Source organism: Teleopsis dalmanni, chromosome X (assembly GCF_002237135.1).
Source record: "Teleopsis dalmanni isolate 2A chromosome X, ASM223713v2, whole genome shotgun sequence".
NCBI classification, from domain to species: Eukaryota; Metazoa; Arthropoda; class Insecta; order Diptera; family Diopsidae; genus Teleopsis; species Teleopsis dalmanni.
This window is the reverse complement of record NC_051848.1, coordinates 1,567,696-1,584,648: the sequence shown is the minus strand read 5'-3', so window position 1 is coordinate 1,584,648 and position 16,953 is coordinate 1,567,696. Positions and strand designations below refer to the sequence as shown.

The 16,953-nt window shown below is 29.3% G+C and overlaps 2 protein-coding genes across 2 annotated transcripts in view; one reads left to right on the top strand and one right to left on the bottom strand.

Moving 5' to 3' along the window:
- Positions 1–1,129: 1,129 nt before the first annotated feature.
- On the bottom strand, positions 1,130–12,562 carry LOC119688912 (polypeptide N-acetylgalactosaminyltransferase 5; the record flags this gene model as incomplete). The annotated part of the gene is given in 6 exon segments (XM_038103581.1): positions 1,130–1,426; positions 1,504–1,737; positions 3,432–3,571; positions 11,105–11,285; positions 11,648–11,825; positions 12,366–12,562. Coding segments are annotated over 6 exon segments (1,077 nt in total), but the record flags the coding sequence as incomplete, so codon positions are not given.
- Positions 12,563–13,887: 1,325 nt separating this feature from the next.
- The window catches only part of LOC119687348 (uncharacterized protein K02A2.6-like), a 5,239-nt gene continuing 2,173 nt past the window's right edge, over positions 13,888–16,953 (top strand). Inside the window, exons 1-2 of the mRNA XM_038101635.1 lie at positions 13,888–15,605; positions 15,681–16,861. Of these exons, the coding sequence (XP_037957563.1) occupies positions 13,888–15,605; positions 15,681–16,861 (2,899 nt within the window). The remainder of the gene's footprint in view (positions 15,606–15,680; positions 16,862–16,953) is intronic.

Here is a 16,953-nt window from a genome sequence, read left to right as displayed (position 1 = left end):
TTAAAACATATTTAAAATAATTTTTCTATTATCTTAAATTAGAGATTAAAACATATTTATTGTTAAACTATTCATTTATCGTGTTTATTTAATTATTTCTTTATATTCTGTGTACAAAATTATAAAAGAAAAACAAAATTTATACATATATATATATATGTAGAAATATATAATATATATATTTTATATAAGTAAATATAAATACACTTATATGTTTAATTCATATTTAATTAATGTATATATATATATATATATATATATATGTAATATATATTATTATAGCTGCATATATATATACACACACACACACACACACAAATTTAAATATATGCATATATATATATATACATATATATGCATATATATATATATATATATATATATGCATATATATATACATATATATACATATATATAGTTATATATACATATATATACTTATATATACATATATATATATATATATGCATATATATATACATATATATACATATATATACTTATATATACATATATATACTTATATATACATATATATACTTATATATACATATATATACTTATATATACATATATATACTTATATATACTTATATATACATATATATACTTATATATACATATATATACTTATATATACATATATATACATATATATACTTATATATACATATATATATACATATACGTACATATATGTATATACGTACATATATATACATATATGTATATACATACATATATATACATATATGTATGTATGCACATATATATATATATTATATTATATCTTGCTATATAAATATATATATTTATTTGTATATTTTTTTATTGGATATATTGACATATCTTATACTATTTATGCTCTCATATTTATGCATATGCTTATATACATTAAGTAGGGAAGACTTTACATAGCAAATGATTTTTTATTTAACTAGTCTTAATTATTGTTAAACTTTAAATAGTTTTACTTTAATTATAATAATTAAAGCATAAAAAGAATAATTTTTAAAAAATATAATTTTATTTTCAACATGCAAAAAAGGTCATTAAAGAGTGTAACAAATTTCTTTTTATATAATAATATATATAAAAATTTAAATTTTTAACCGCGCTAGTACTTTTAGTTATTTTACAATTTTTTCATTATATACTTTAAGAATATATATTCAGAACAAATCAAAATAATAAAACAAAGAATTAATATACATAGAACATGATAAAATGTAACTAAATTCTGTATTGTGAAATTTATGTTCCAATATAAAAGTAACAACTAATGAGCCTGCCATTTAAATTTCGACTCCATCAACCATTTCTGGCCTTTGCTATAATTGCATGGACGTAGTAGTGGATTGCTTGGATCTTCTCGTGATGGACGTTGTAGACAATTGTTTGTGTTTGTATGCCGTATTGTTTGGTCCTTAAAACGCATATGAAAGAGTATTTACATATTAATGATACATAAAAAATAAAAATTTAAAACAGATTATGAATTACCTCTGCATCATAGACCCATTCCTGATTGCCGCCCATGTTATGGCAACGCACCATATTAACTGGACCCATAGCTTTTGATGCATCCAAGCATAAATCATCTGACATAATTTGTTGACGTTTTGTGTAAGCGAACACCTGATTACCGCCATAGCCGTGGCAGTAACTAACCCCAATTTGTTCACCATATTTACGACCCATAGTGTCCAGACAGGTTTGTGTATCAGCATTTCGTATCTATTGGTAGCAGAATGCAATATATATTAAAGATAGACAATGTATTAAAAGATTTGCTGAAGATTGAAGAGATAGTGAATTACAAAATAATAATAAACTCTAACCACATTTAACCTTACACGAGGGCTGCCTTTTATGTCTTGCATTTAACAATGAAAACACAGTTAATCAGTGAAAATGGTTTTATTGGTTTTCAAAGTATTTTCCATTATGATCAATATATTTTTGCATTCAATTCAATCAATTTTCGGAACAGTTTCCAAAACCAAAATTCAAAATCAGCGTTTTGAATGTCTCAACGACCTGTTCGCGCGTAGAAAAACGTTCGCCAAATATATTTTTCTTAATGTTTGGAAACAAGAAGAAGTGATTGGTACTAAGTCGGGACTGTAAGGCGGATAACTCATTAATTTGACGTTTTAAGTGTTTAAAAACTTTTTATTTGAGCTGATGTGTTTAAACTCATCAATTCGTTGAATATTTACAGCAAACAAATGGTTGTATACCACTGAGAATTGACCGTTCTACGTAGATCAAGTAGTACAGTTGCGACATGGCCGATTTATCTGAAAATACGTGCCAGTTTTGTCCAGTTTTGCTCACTTTAGAATACTCAAACAGTGGATTGTTGTTTTGTTTTGGACTCATACCCATAGATCCATGATTCGTCACCTGTCGCGATGTCGTAGACGTGTTTCGAGCCACCTCGGCCGAGCTTTTTCAGTCTTTCCTAGCACCAATCAACAAGTGTCTTCTTTTGAGCGATTGTCAGATTCTGGGGGTCAAACGAAAACAAATCGTTTTGAAAGCTAAATGTATAAGCAAATTGAAATGTATGCTAATGCCCAAAGAACGCTGTCGATTCATCTCAACAGCCATTCTTGAACGACCTTCACAAAATTCGTAGTAGAGAAATCGATGATCACGCTTGAAATCATTGAACCAGTGTTTTACAGTCGCTGGATGTGGTGTTTCTGGACCGAATGCTAAACTGAGTTGATGGATGCGTTAGCCAGACGCAGATTAGTCAGGATGCGAGTCATTTGAATATAAAAATATTGTACTGATTAGTTAAATGAAATGGGAATAGCTGTAACATATTTTGGCTCTTAAGGTCTTGTCTTTAACATTTAGTGTTGTTATTGTTGTTACAGTAGCCCGTTAGGACCTAAAAAGCAGAAAACTTGTAAAGTTTACAACACGAATACAAGGGTTGGGAAGTGGATGGGTGATGGTGGGGGAGTATAGGGTGGGTGGGAATTTCAAAAGGTTGGGTCAATTGGACAAATATTTGCACGCGAAGAGGGGAAAGAGAACAAATGGGCTACGTCATGAGAGGTAGAGCTGCAGTTTGGGCATACATTAGGAATAGACGTGTTTAGCCATGGCAAGTAACTGTTTAACAATTGGCTATATTCTTGCTGCACGGGGAAGCCGCCGTTCTTCTGGAGTGATTTTAGGCAGACGCCTGTTAAGAACCTTGTTGTGAGTCAACCTAGATCTCGAAGAGTATACTGTATATATGTGGTGCACTATGAGTGATATCGTTTGTATTCGATCATACAGATGTTATTTTCATTGCAATAGGTGTTAATATATGTGTGGTAAAGAAGAAAAAGATCGACGAATGAATATTTTTCAGTAAAGAATAATATAAAAACAAATATACTAAATTAAAAATATATTTAACTTACCTCGCCAAGATAATAATAATCCAATGGCATCAAGGACTCAGGATATATGTTCTCCAGGTACCAGCGGAAGCTCTTACATCTTAGGCGGTCTCTTAAAGCTTTGCGATCACTAACATCACCAGCAGAAGCTTTACGTGCTCCTGTCACAGTTCAAAAAGGTATTTAATAATAAAAACATATATAAATGAATATTATCCAGAATTGTTTAAATAAAAAATGAAAAGTTTGTGAGAAAATGGTAGTGTCTCGTAAAAGTGTAATGATCGTGTTAATGTGTGAAAGTGCTTTTACACAAGTAAAAAAAGCTACAGAAATTTTTTTAGTTTATATAAGGAACGAAGCACCCGTTTATGTAGGCATTATAATGCGTTTACGGAAGTGCGTCATTTAGATTATTTGCTCGTGATTATCTATTTCGAATTTGTATAGGTATATTATTTTAATATAACAGTTTTATTATTTTTTAAAAAATTAATAAAAAAAAACAAAAATTAAATTGCATTACAAAAAACTATTGCTAAGAAATTGAATGATTTTCAGTGCGAATATTTAAAAGTGAAAGAAAGATTTTTAAATCTAATGACAAATATATATGCTATGTTGAATTAAATGGCGATTTTCGCATATTGTAATGTACTTTACTTATTAGGACCGCTGTGATACCGTAACACAAACGATCATTATGATTATTAAATAGACAACTAGGTGTTTTTCTTATATCATTTATGCGCTAGTATTTTATATGAGAGTTCTATTAAGCATTAAAAGTTTTGGTTCAACAGGACTCCTCTGGCCGCAGTAAAGGCTATTGGGCAATTTCACGACAATAGTTTTAAATAATTAGTTTTTTAAGCAGTAGAAGTTACAATATATAGCTTCTATAATTTTAAAAAATGTATGAGTATATCACAAAACTTGACTTAATTTTTTACGAAAATGAATATAAATATTATTATAATAATTATAATAATATTATTATTATAATAATTGTAATAATATTATTATATAATAATACAATATAATATAATATAATATAAATATATTATATATATAAATATATATTATATATAATATATATTAAATATATATTATATAATATATATCATTATATAATAATATATTAACAGTAAACCAGTCCTTAACTACGACCGCATTAAAATATAAATGTTCACCTACACGGAGTCAGTTAAACAAATATTCTGTAATCTGTCTGAGAAACAATAACATAGTAAATACTTATACAAGAAAGAAAAGTCTAATTAGTTTAGAAATCTGAATCATACACAGATACGTATTTTTATATATTTTAAAGAAAAGAACGATTTATATTAGATTGTTAAAAAAATACACGAAGTCCTTATTACTGTCAATAGCAAACCTAAAACCTGGACTTTATCTAATACTTAATCTTGCCATGGAGTGTAGCCAAAATATAATTAATTTTGGTCTGTTAACTAATTTATTGTTAACAAGCAATTTAAGGTTGACGTGTCAATGTATTTCTTAACCTTTAATAAATTTTTTGCAAATAAAAAATGCATTTGAAGACCCTTAAAATTGAAATCAAAATGATAAATGTATCTAAGGTATCTAAAGGTCGTACTAATACAGAAGACGGTCAATATAAAGTACTAGTTGTTAGAATACAGGACTTAGTTTTGTAGTTTGTTAATTGACCGAGAAAGATTCAATAGAACCATTTTTAATAAGCACTGTCAAGTTTTGGGTTTTAAAAAGTTTGAAAAAACAACGACGAACGCGAGTAATAATGATTTAATGAAAGAGGCTTAGAAGTGGTATGACCTAGCATTTAGGTTGTGAAGCTAGTTCGTGTCCAGGAATCAGGCAGAAAGCGTCATTTGTTTTAGAGAGCAGAAAAAATTTTGTTGATTAAACAATAAACTCATATTTTTATTGGAATCATTTAGATCAATTGGTTATTAAATGTTGTGGAAAAAAAGGTACAGTTTAATGAGAAAAAATAATCATTTTGATCATTTTCGATGAAAACAATATACTAAAATCACTGAAGTAAATCACGAACTGTTGCCTCTTCTCAACCTTAAATAATTCTTCTGTGGAAAATGATTTTCAACAAATGAAGACACAATGACAAGTATTAAGGGTATTTTCGTTGAAAAAATTGTGCTGATTTTGCGGAAAAACGTTTTCATTTTCAATTCGTGTATTTATTGAATAGTCTAGTACAAATAATAAAAGCATATTTATTTATTTTTAATAGGAATATAAAAGTAAGATATATTTTACTAAAGTTAAGGAAAGCTATAGATAATATAAATAATCATATTTATGGGTTGGTATGATTCACTTAATACTGGTTGGAAATATATATATGCATTTTTAATGTATTTTTGTGGTAAAAGTATCGATACGGTTCAAATATGTTTTACTACATGTGTCTCTAAACTAAATCGGTTCGAATTAGCCTGATTTAAAGCGATACATAAACGGGGTAACTTATAACCTTTCGGTATTTGCCATATAATCTCACAGAAAATCAGATAAAATGCAATAATTTTTAAACAACATTTCTTATGTTATCCTAATAAACTTTTTTTTGTTTTCTTTTTTTTATTAGGTATTAGTATATAATTTTTCTTCACAATATACATATAAATATTTTTCATTAATGTCAATCGGATTGGATTAGAGTGTCCTTAAAGTACTAAAAGCGTCTATGTTTTGTGCTCATAAATGTAGATGTTAAAAAGTGCAAATATTTATATTTACTACTAAAGTTAGGTAAAAGAGTTAGTAAGAAGCACTTAGTAATTAGCTTAGTACATAATTGAATACATTAAAGATTACACTACACCGATTCAAATTAAAAAGCATAAACATTACTGCAGAGCCCAGAATCGTCGACTTAGATTATATATTGAAAAGCATGCATTTCACGTACTACGAGTAAGAACCAAATGAATATGCCGACATTAATATGAAAAAGTAAAAATAAGATAAAATTATAAATAAAAAATATAAGACAGAGTTTTGGAAATATAAATATTTATAAGAACACACATTATAAATGTATAGTCATTTCTTTATACATACAAAATTATCAATAAAATATACAATAAGTACAGAGTATGCAGAGTATGCAGAGGCCTAACTAAATGTAAAAAGAAAACACTGATTAAAGTAGAGAACGTAAGTGGTTCGTTCATGGATTGGTAGGTTTGCTGGTCAGGTCATGTGGTGGTTTTATATAAAGAAACACAAACAAAACAAATCGTATGTTGCAAAAACTACTAACACAAAATGTACACAAAACATTAAACGATAAAAAAAATTTTTTACATAAAATCAAAAATGATATATAACATATAATAAAGACTTTGAAATGCGAAAATGCAAATGCTGTGGTGTGTATATGTACATTAAGACTGAAAAGTTTTCGGAAATTCTCATTTAAAATTCGCGCGCTGTATATTTTTCGATATTTTAAGTTTATGTAGTTTGGCAGCACTGTCCTTAATTACTATGCCAAAAATGAGCTCGATCTGTCAGACAGTTCGTTTACGGCAGCTGTTGAAACCAGTTCACCTCAGTAGTGCGTTGCGAAATGTCTTCGACGGTCGTACGACCGTCCTGGAAGGCTTTGTACCACTCATAAACTTGAGTTTTCGATAAAACTGATTCCCCATAAGCCTTTTGTAGCATTCGCAACGATTCTGCACACGAAATTTCGTTCGAAACACAAAATTTGATGCAAACTCTTTGTTCAATATTTTTTTCCATTGTTTTTTTCGCAACGCCCTACTGAGGTGAACTGGTTTCAACAGCTGCCGTAAACGAACTGTCTGACAGATCGCGCTCATTTTTGGCATAGTAATTAAGGACAGTGCTGCCAAACTACATAAACTTAAAATATCGAAAAATATACAGCGCGCGAATTTTAAATGAGAATTTCCGAAAACTTTTCGGTCTTAATGTATGGAGAGTGTGGAATTAATTCATAGAACTCTTACTTGGGAAACTAATAGACGTAAAAAAGAAGGAGGATTAGGTAAAGGTGAATTGTGATTTGAGAAACAAATTGCATGTTATTTGTACTCTCAGCGTGATTTATTTTATTGATTTTATATATAAAAGCTTCTATATAGAAGTCAATAAAATAAATTCATTTGTACAATTATTTTAGGAGATTCGTGAATTTGATTTATCTTTATCTTTTTTTTTAATAATTAAAATAACCTGGATAAAAACTGTAGTAAAATTCTTTCCAATCGTCCAGCCACACCTCAACCAGACGCGCATTGTTATGGTTGACAATTTCTGTAGTGCCACCAGGAAATGTATATGGCGTCGATTTACGAAACACATGACCGACACGTGAACAAGGCGCAATTTCTAGCACACCGCCACACATCCAAACCTAAACAAGTCTCCAATGTAATTGTTTGGAGTTTTTTTTTTTTTTTTGAAGATTTGTATTTATGTTAGATACCCACATTATTATTTATTAATAATAGGCGTTGACATATAAGATTATTATAACACCATATGTACGAGTGAGGAATTAAATGAAAGAAATAGAGAAAGAGAAAAAATAATAAATGAAAATTTTATTGAAGTTTTTATAAATTTAGCCTTAGTTTGTTTAATAATTTTAAACATTAAACATATAAGCTAGTAATTAGAATGAGACTTAAAAATGAATTCCTTCCAATTCTTGATACCCAAAATTCGATATTTGACGTTTAATATGTTTATATGAATATATTTTATACCAGTTATATTGTGGTCATATTTAGAATAAAGAGATGTTTAATCATATAAGCAATATTGTTTCAAAAAATATTGAAAGTTAAAATAAATCTAAAAATGGTTTAATTTATACATCAATTACTCTTTTTGCATTTAAGGATTATGTTATGGTATAGGTATAATATTACATTCGTATTGTATATAGTATATTACATTCAATATTATATTACTTGTATTATAAACTCGATATTTTCATATTTAATGTTATATTATATGTTATATTATTATTGTGTAGGTTAGCTTAAAAGACAATTTTGAGATATTCTTCACATAGGCCTAAAATCTGTTCCGTTATTTAGAATTCTTGTTTTACCATGTCCTCCCATATAGTCATTCGGTTTTCTAAAATAGTTCTGTAATAAATTTATAATTGAATGAGTAGCTACACAATAATATTTCAGGGTGTTCAAGAAAGAGCTTACCGAAGGAGACTGTAATAGATATTTATTTATTCTCTTATCATAGGCCACAAATATTGTTGGTTAAAATTCCAAGAATATAATATTACCAATTTTAATCCTATTCAGGTTTAATAACATTCTAGTTGCAGATCTATTAGGAGTAAGTGATCTCGTTTTGTTACTTAACTTGTGACTTATTGAGGAAAGAATGGTATAGGTTTATAGTTACCGTGGTAGTTATTATATAGTGATTAGTATCTTGACGATAAATACATTGTTGTATCTACTAATCTTGTTTAGAGATGCAATATAAAAGAGTACATACAATATGGATTTGAAACATATCTTAAATAAGTCTTTGATTGCTGCTTAGCTAATATCTAATAATATCTACTGCTAATAAATGCCAAGCAGCAGATTAAATCCAAACCCCAACCTTATTGTCTAGTTTGGAGCTTTTTGTGTAAATACAATCTTCTCGTTTCGGTATAGAGTATAAGTTCAGGTATATTATTAGATTTAGTTGATTTATGTAATAGCTATCTTGTGGAATATCTTAAACTTTCAATAGTTGGGAGTCGCAAAATCTATTATGATTAAATTAATTAGTATGTACAGGGCAATAAAAGAAGTTAACCCTAAGCATACTTTAAGAAAAAAAAAACTTTTTTTGGATTCGATCTACTTTATATAATTTGATTACAATTATATTTATGCTATTAAACTTTAAATTTGTTTATCGACCTGGATTCGACCTGTGTATAATGATTTTATTGTTTATTTATTAGCTGGCTATAGGTCGCTTTTATTTTAATAAAATTAAAAATCCTTTATTGCTGTTTTATTAAAAAATTTCGACTCTCTTTGAGATTCCATTATAGTTCTTCAGTTGCCTATTGTCCATATTCGACTCTCAAAGAGTCGAAATATAGAATTTTTTAATAAAACAGCAATAAAGGATTTTTAATTTTATTGAAATAAAAGTGACCTATAGCCAGCTAATAAATAAACAATAAATTTATATTTATGTTTATATTTATATTTATATTTATATTTATATTTATATTTATATTTATATTTATATTTATATTTATATTTATATTTATATTATATTTATATATTTATATATTATATTATATTTATATTTATATTATATTTATATTTATATTTATATTTATATTTATATTTATATTTATATTTATATTTATATTTTATATTTATATTTATATTTAATTATATTTATATTTATATTTATATTTATATTTATATTTATATTTATATTTATATTTATATTTATATTTATATTTATAGTTATAATTATATTTATATTTACATTTATATTCAAAAAATATAAAAACCAATTCTGATATGTAAAAATTGGTAACAACAAATTTGCTTATATGATGTTGTGAACTTTAAAATGTTATTTAGTACTTCAGTTACTTTAATTATTGGCATTTTTTATAGTCCGTGTTATTTTAAAGACCCATAAAGAGAGACCCTTGCATGCTAACCTAATAAACCAAATATCCTTACACAGAATTAGCGCGAGCCTTACAAAAACAAATTCTAATTATACGAGAGCTGTGATGGCAGTTATTTAAAAATTAGTCACTTTAATTTAATTACAATAAAATTTAAATAATTTGTTAGGTTCCAAATTAGCAAAAGAGTAATTTTTAGCTTAAGTACAAAATATATTAACCAATCCATACAAATCAATATTATAAGATAAAATATGATTAAATTTTACTCAAACTTTACTCAATAAAAACAATGTTAGCTTAACAAATTGGCGTAAAGTCCTGCGTTGTAAGAAATTCATAATTTTATTTAGCCATATGTGATATTGAGCGTGTTTGTATGTGTATGTGTTAGTTTAATTCCAACTTTCAACAAAGAAATTCTTAATTTTATTAAAAAAATACAAAAATGAATCCAATAAATTTACATCAAAAGTGTTGAGATAGAAAAATGAGCACAAAATTCAACGGCAGCTAAACAAAAAATTATATCTGTTGGTAAAAAATTTTTAAAAGTGCGTTTTGCATTATATATGAATTTTTAAAAATTTCAATTTCAAATTAGACGAAAAAATTGGTAAAATAGCTTAAAAATAGATTTCAATTAGACTCGAGGAGGAAATGAATCTAAAATAATATTGAATTTTTATTTTTAAACTATTTCTTGATCTTCGCTTACTTTTATTATTTACGGATTATTATTTGCAGTAAATAAAAAATCAGATAAAAAATGATTTTCAAAACAAAACTAATTTGTTTATATGAATATTAATTTTAAAAAGAGTAATAGTGTTTGTTGTAATGTTTTTGTTTTTGTATTTGTTATAGTACTTTGTAATACTTTTCTCTAGCTTGTTAGTGAAGGGTTAGCATTATTGTCAGTGGTGATAAGTAAAAAGTTAAAATTTTAATATTACAATTTAATTTTTTTAATAATTTTTTTTTTGATTTTGCGAACCTGAGCTCATTGCATAATAAAAATCGCGCCACTCATCCAACCACACCTCGGCAACACGCGCCGCATTGTGTAGCACAATATTGGCAACACCGCCGGGGAATGTGTAGGGTGACTTATCACGGAAAACGTGACCCACATGGGAACAGGGTATTATTTCTAATATTCCTCCACATTGCCAAATCTATAAATTTTGTGTATGTAATATTTTGTTTAAATAGTTTTTTGAATTTCGGATTTTAAAAATACAAATAATTATCAAATAAAACTAAATATTAATTAAAATTAATTTTGTGTTTCGATTAAATGTACACTAGATTTTCTCAAAAATTATTACAAAATATGGTATATACAAAATAAGACACTTATTATAAGGACCGCGGCGATGCTGGTATAAGAAGTTGCTATATTAGTTATAGTAAACTTATCTCAGTAACATTATAAGATCAATAATACATAAAAGTTATCACTTCTGCCTTAAATGTTCAATTATTAAAAAATATATTTATTAAGTAGTCTAAATATTTTGGCAAAATGTATGCTTACCCTAAATGACATTTCTAAGTTTTCACCACCCCATATGTCCATACCCTCATCATATGAACCAATTTCATAGAAATAATCTTTATCAATGGAAAATAAACCGCCAGCCATGGTGGGTGTACGTAAAGGCGCTGTACGGTCATTGTTACGGCGCTCCATTTCGCGCTGAGGAACACGGTACCTAGAACATAGTTAAGTTTAATAAACCATAAAAAAAACCAAAAACTATACACATAAATAATTTGTGCTAAATGAAATGGCAGTTAGTCGAGGGTTGAACTTCGACACCAGTACTGATAAGTGGCTGATTCCAGGATTATATCTTGATACTTCCGCAACCAAGTTTTTATTATAATTTTGTATGCAGCATATTTTACTCGTTTAAAGTATTACATATACATGAATGTCAACAATGTCAACTTTCGTTTTAATATATACGTGCATATAATGTGACAATTATAATTCAGAACCTTCATTCGTTTTTTTTTTTTTATTTGGGTTATTGACCAAATTTTCCATTAAAATCAGAAACGAGTCGACTCGATTAATCAATTATAAATTTCAAATATTATTTCTGAAAAAGGGAAGATTCTGTTTTTTGTTTCGGAGCAGTAAGTTTTAAAAAGTGACAGTCCGTTTTAAAATGGGACATATGCTCACCTTATACTTTTATCTATGGCATTTAAACCGAAAAAAACAATTCATTTTTATTAATACTTGCCATCTAAAATTAAGTTTCCAATTAAAACCGCCCCACGTAGAATCTGACGCAGTTATATATTCAAAGGTCTCATCAGAAATCACATCAATTATTGGGCATACAACAGTGCGACGGTTTTGTACAATCCGTGCAAGTAGAGGTTCAAGCCATCCTTCGGTACATTCGCAATGAGCATCAAGGAATGTAATTACTTCTCCCTAAAAAAAAAATGAAGATTGTATAAATCATAAAATTTTTTTAGAAATGTTTACCAATCTTAATTATAATTAATATTGGTAAATGTTGTTAAAATAAAAAAATCTTTATTATGGCAGCGTTGAAAAAGCCATTATTAATTATTTAGTATTAGTCGCATCAGTACAGTTTCGGTACCTTGAGGATACTGAAGTTATCTTAAAATCTGAATAATTTACAATATCATCGTTTATACATCGTTTACATCGTTTATAAATTAGATCTTAAATTAAAGATTTTATCTAGTCATATAGTCAATGTATTTGCATTACGACGTAAAGCTTCAACATTACAATGAAATGATTTAGAGATGGAATATATTCTCCTCGTGCAGCAAGAATTATCCTAGTCTTATTGATGTCAGATTATAGCCATTTACTAAAGAATTACTTGGCATCAATTGCAGATCTACGTTTCATTACATCGCCAATCTGTTCTTATGTTCCAGCTAATATGCAAATTTAAGTCCTATTAATTTATTGCTCCGTTCCAATAAAGTTGTTATTATTCCGTTTCATTAAAGTAGTTAAGTTCTTTCACTATTAACTCCGGTTAGTTTTAATTAGCATCCACCTATATCCCCAACCTTTCTCTATTCCACATAAACTTCTTTTTTTCTGCTATCTATTTCACTAGTTCATCTTGTGGGGTATACATTTTTCTACAGGTTCCATCAGATAGATCACCACAACAAAAAATAGTGGTAATGTTAGCACTTGTTCTCATATAAATTTTTACAAAAAGCTTTCGGTAAAAATGACTTCTAAGCCTAGGAAGTAGATATCAACGGTTCATGTTTGGTGTTTCTAAGTACCAAGCCCACAAATCTGATTGGTTAAGTACCATGGCACTAAAATAAACAAGTGGTTGTTCAATTTTTAAGACAGATCGTGTCTACGTCCTGCAGTCACCCGTTAATTTCCACGACCAAGTGCTTTTTACCATTCCCCAAGCGCTTTTATAAGCAGATCCCCGCGGACTACAACAACAATGTTGTATGCCTATGTTGATTGTGTAAACATACACACTTGAGACCTTGTATTGTTGCTGCTATGTAGCTCTTTTGTGCTTGGGGAAGTTACTATTAACCTTTTTTGTGAACTATAAAAATTTAACTATAAAATAGAAGCTTGTTGGAAATGTATAATCATAATTGAATAGTAGGCTATTCTTATTTGATTAACTGTATTTAACATTTTGTAAAAATATAGAAATAGATTAACTTTTGACTTCCGATAAGAATAAAGTTAAATTGTAAAAACACAAATTAACAGTTGGCGACGAGGAAATGGATGCTCAGGCACTCGCGACAGTTCTAAGAGAGTTCTCATTAGCAAATCAAGAATTTTTTGAGAAAATATTAAACAAAAATGAAGAAGTATTGAGAAGCGTGATTAACGGGAAAAAATCCGCTAATTCAACTCCAACCTTTCGACGGTTTGAGAAAAATGTTGAAAAGTGGTCGATATATATTCAGCAGATGCATCAACATTTTGTGGCACATCAAGTGAAAGACGATGTATTAAAACGCGCATGTTTCCTTTCGTGGATAGGTACAGAGACCTTTGAACTTATTCAAAAGTTATGTGACAATAATATAGAGAATAAGTCTTTTGGTGAACTACTAGCAAAATTGGATAATCATTTTGCGGAAAAACAGCATATATTAGCAGCACGTTTTAAATTTCATTTAATACGAATGAAAGCAAATCAATCATATGCTGAGTGGGTGGCAGAACTGCGTGGTGCGGCTAAAGAGTGCATGTTCCTATGTACTAGTGAAACTTGCCAGCAATCGTTTATAGATAATTGTATACGAGATATGGTTGTGATACACACACCACACGATAAAGTCCGTAGTGCCGCGTTGCAGAAAACAAACCCATCGCTAGAGGAAGTACTGCAGATAGCAGCAATATATGAAGCAACGGTTAAAACTTGTAACGAAATTAGAGGTGAAGATATCAGTCAAACAGTTAATGAAGTTAATCACAGTTCAAGTAAGAAAGTTAAACAGAATCGAAGTAATATTAAGTCCCGAAATTCAGTGAAGGGAGGACAATCGTGTCCAGCTTGTGGGAAAGCACATCAAAGAAATCAATGTTATCATTACAAGAACAAAACAAAGTGTCGGTTATGTACAAAGCAAGGTCATATTGCTGCAGTTTGTCAATCAGCAGTGACAGGTATTCAGCAGAATTCTAATTTTAAGGTTCGCAGACAGGAACAAAATAGAGCAAGAGATGTATATTCTATGAGTGATGTTTCATTTGAGTCAATTAATGCGAATGAAACAACGGAAGTTAAATCAGTTGATTCGCAACTTAGTTCATCTAAAATTTTCGTTGACCTCAATATAAATAACGAAATTTTAACATTTCAAGTAGATACTGGTGCAACATGTTCCTTAATTGGTTTGGCGGCATATAAACAACTGGGTAGACCTAGTTGTGGGCCTACGAATAAAGTTCTGAGAGCGTATGGAGGAGCTGTTATTTTTCTTAAGGGTTCTCTCAGAGTAAATGTCAAGTATGGAAATATTACTCGAAGCCTTGAGATACTTGTAGTTAACGATGAATATGTTACTAACATACTGGGATTGGATTTGTTTACAGTATTAAATTTCAAACTGCAGTTACCTGTTATTGAATGTTATGCAAATAATCCTTGTGACAGTCAACAAAGTTTAACCGCATCTCTACATGAACTCAGATGTCAACATGCTAACATTTTTTCTTCGAAATTGGGGCGTTGTACGTTGTTCAAAGCTGAAATCAGATTGAAGTCAGATGCTAAGCCTAAATTCTTTAAACCATACAACCTGCCGTTTGCGAAAAGAGAAGACGTTCGCATCGAAATTGATCGGTTGGTAAATATTGGAGTTTTGAAAGCTATCAGAAGCAGCGTCTGGGCCGCTCCTATAGTTGTAGTGTCAAAGCCAAATGGAAAATTACGTATTTGTGCAGATTTCAGAATTGGTGTGAACTCGCAAATTGAGATTGACAGGTATCCAATTCCTAGAGTTGAGGAATTTTTTTATAAACTTCAAGGAGGACAATTTTTCACAAAAATTGATCTTAGTGAAGCGTACTTGCAAGTAGAATTGTCTGACGCAACAAAAGAATTTCTAGTCATTAATACGCCATTTGGTTTGTTCCAGTTTCAACGATTGCCATTCGGTATTGCCAGTGCTCCTGGCATATTTCAACGTCTTATGGAAGAAGTAACCGCTGGAATACCGAACTGTGCAGTTTATTTAGATGATATAATCGTAACAGGTCGAAATAATAAAGAACATTTGAATAATATTTTCAAAATTTTTCAACGTTTGGAAGAATACGGCTTGACATGTAAAAGCGAAAAATGTAGTTTTGCGCAAGAGCAGGTAGATTATGTTGGACACGTAATCAATGTGAATGGATTAATGCCCACAGGAAAACGTGTAGAGGCAATCAAATTAATGCCGCGTCCTCGTAATATTCAAGAAGTTGAAGCTTTCATTGGAAAAGTTAATTATTATAACAAATTCATTAAACAGTTTTCCATATTAGCTGCTCCTTTAAATGAACTAAGGAAAAAGAATGCTGTGTTTAAATGGACAGCATATCATGAAGATGCTTTTCAAGCATTGAAGAATGCTATGATCAAAGCTACGGAACTCGTTCATTATGATGATAAGAAGCCTATAGTGTTAGCAGTAGATGCATCTAAGTATGGAATCGGCGCAGTAATTTCACATCGTTATGCTGATGGTTCAGAGAAGCCAATCGCGTATGCTTCAAAAAAATTAAACAGCAGCCAAGAACGCTATTCTCAAATCGAAAAAGAGGAATTAGCAATAATTTATGGAGTGACCAAGTTTCATCAATATCTTTATGGAAGACGTTTTGAATTAATAACTGATCATCAAGCGTTGACAACACTGTTTAATCAGAATAGAAAGTTGCCAGTGATGGCGTTGCATCGTTTACAGCGTTGGGCTATTGTACTTCAAGCATATGAATACATTATACGGTTCAAAAGTTCATCTCAGAATGCTAACGCTGATGCTCTTTCCAGATTGCCGTGTGGGGATGACATACAATTTGATAGAAAGGAAGTTGTGATGTTAGATGATGTCGATACTGTTTATCAAAATGCTGTGGATTATCTTCCAGTAAATGCAACATTAGTAAAGGATATGACTGCTAATGACAACACTCTTCAACGTGTCAGCAGATATGTACAAGATGGCTGGCCTGAACAATTGCCGAAATCTGAAGGTAGTATCAAACCGTACTTTAATCGCAGATTTTGCTTATCATTTCAGAATGGAGTGTTACTTCTTCAGGCTGAATATACTAGAGTGGTGCTA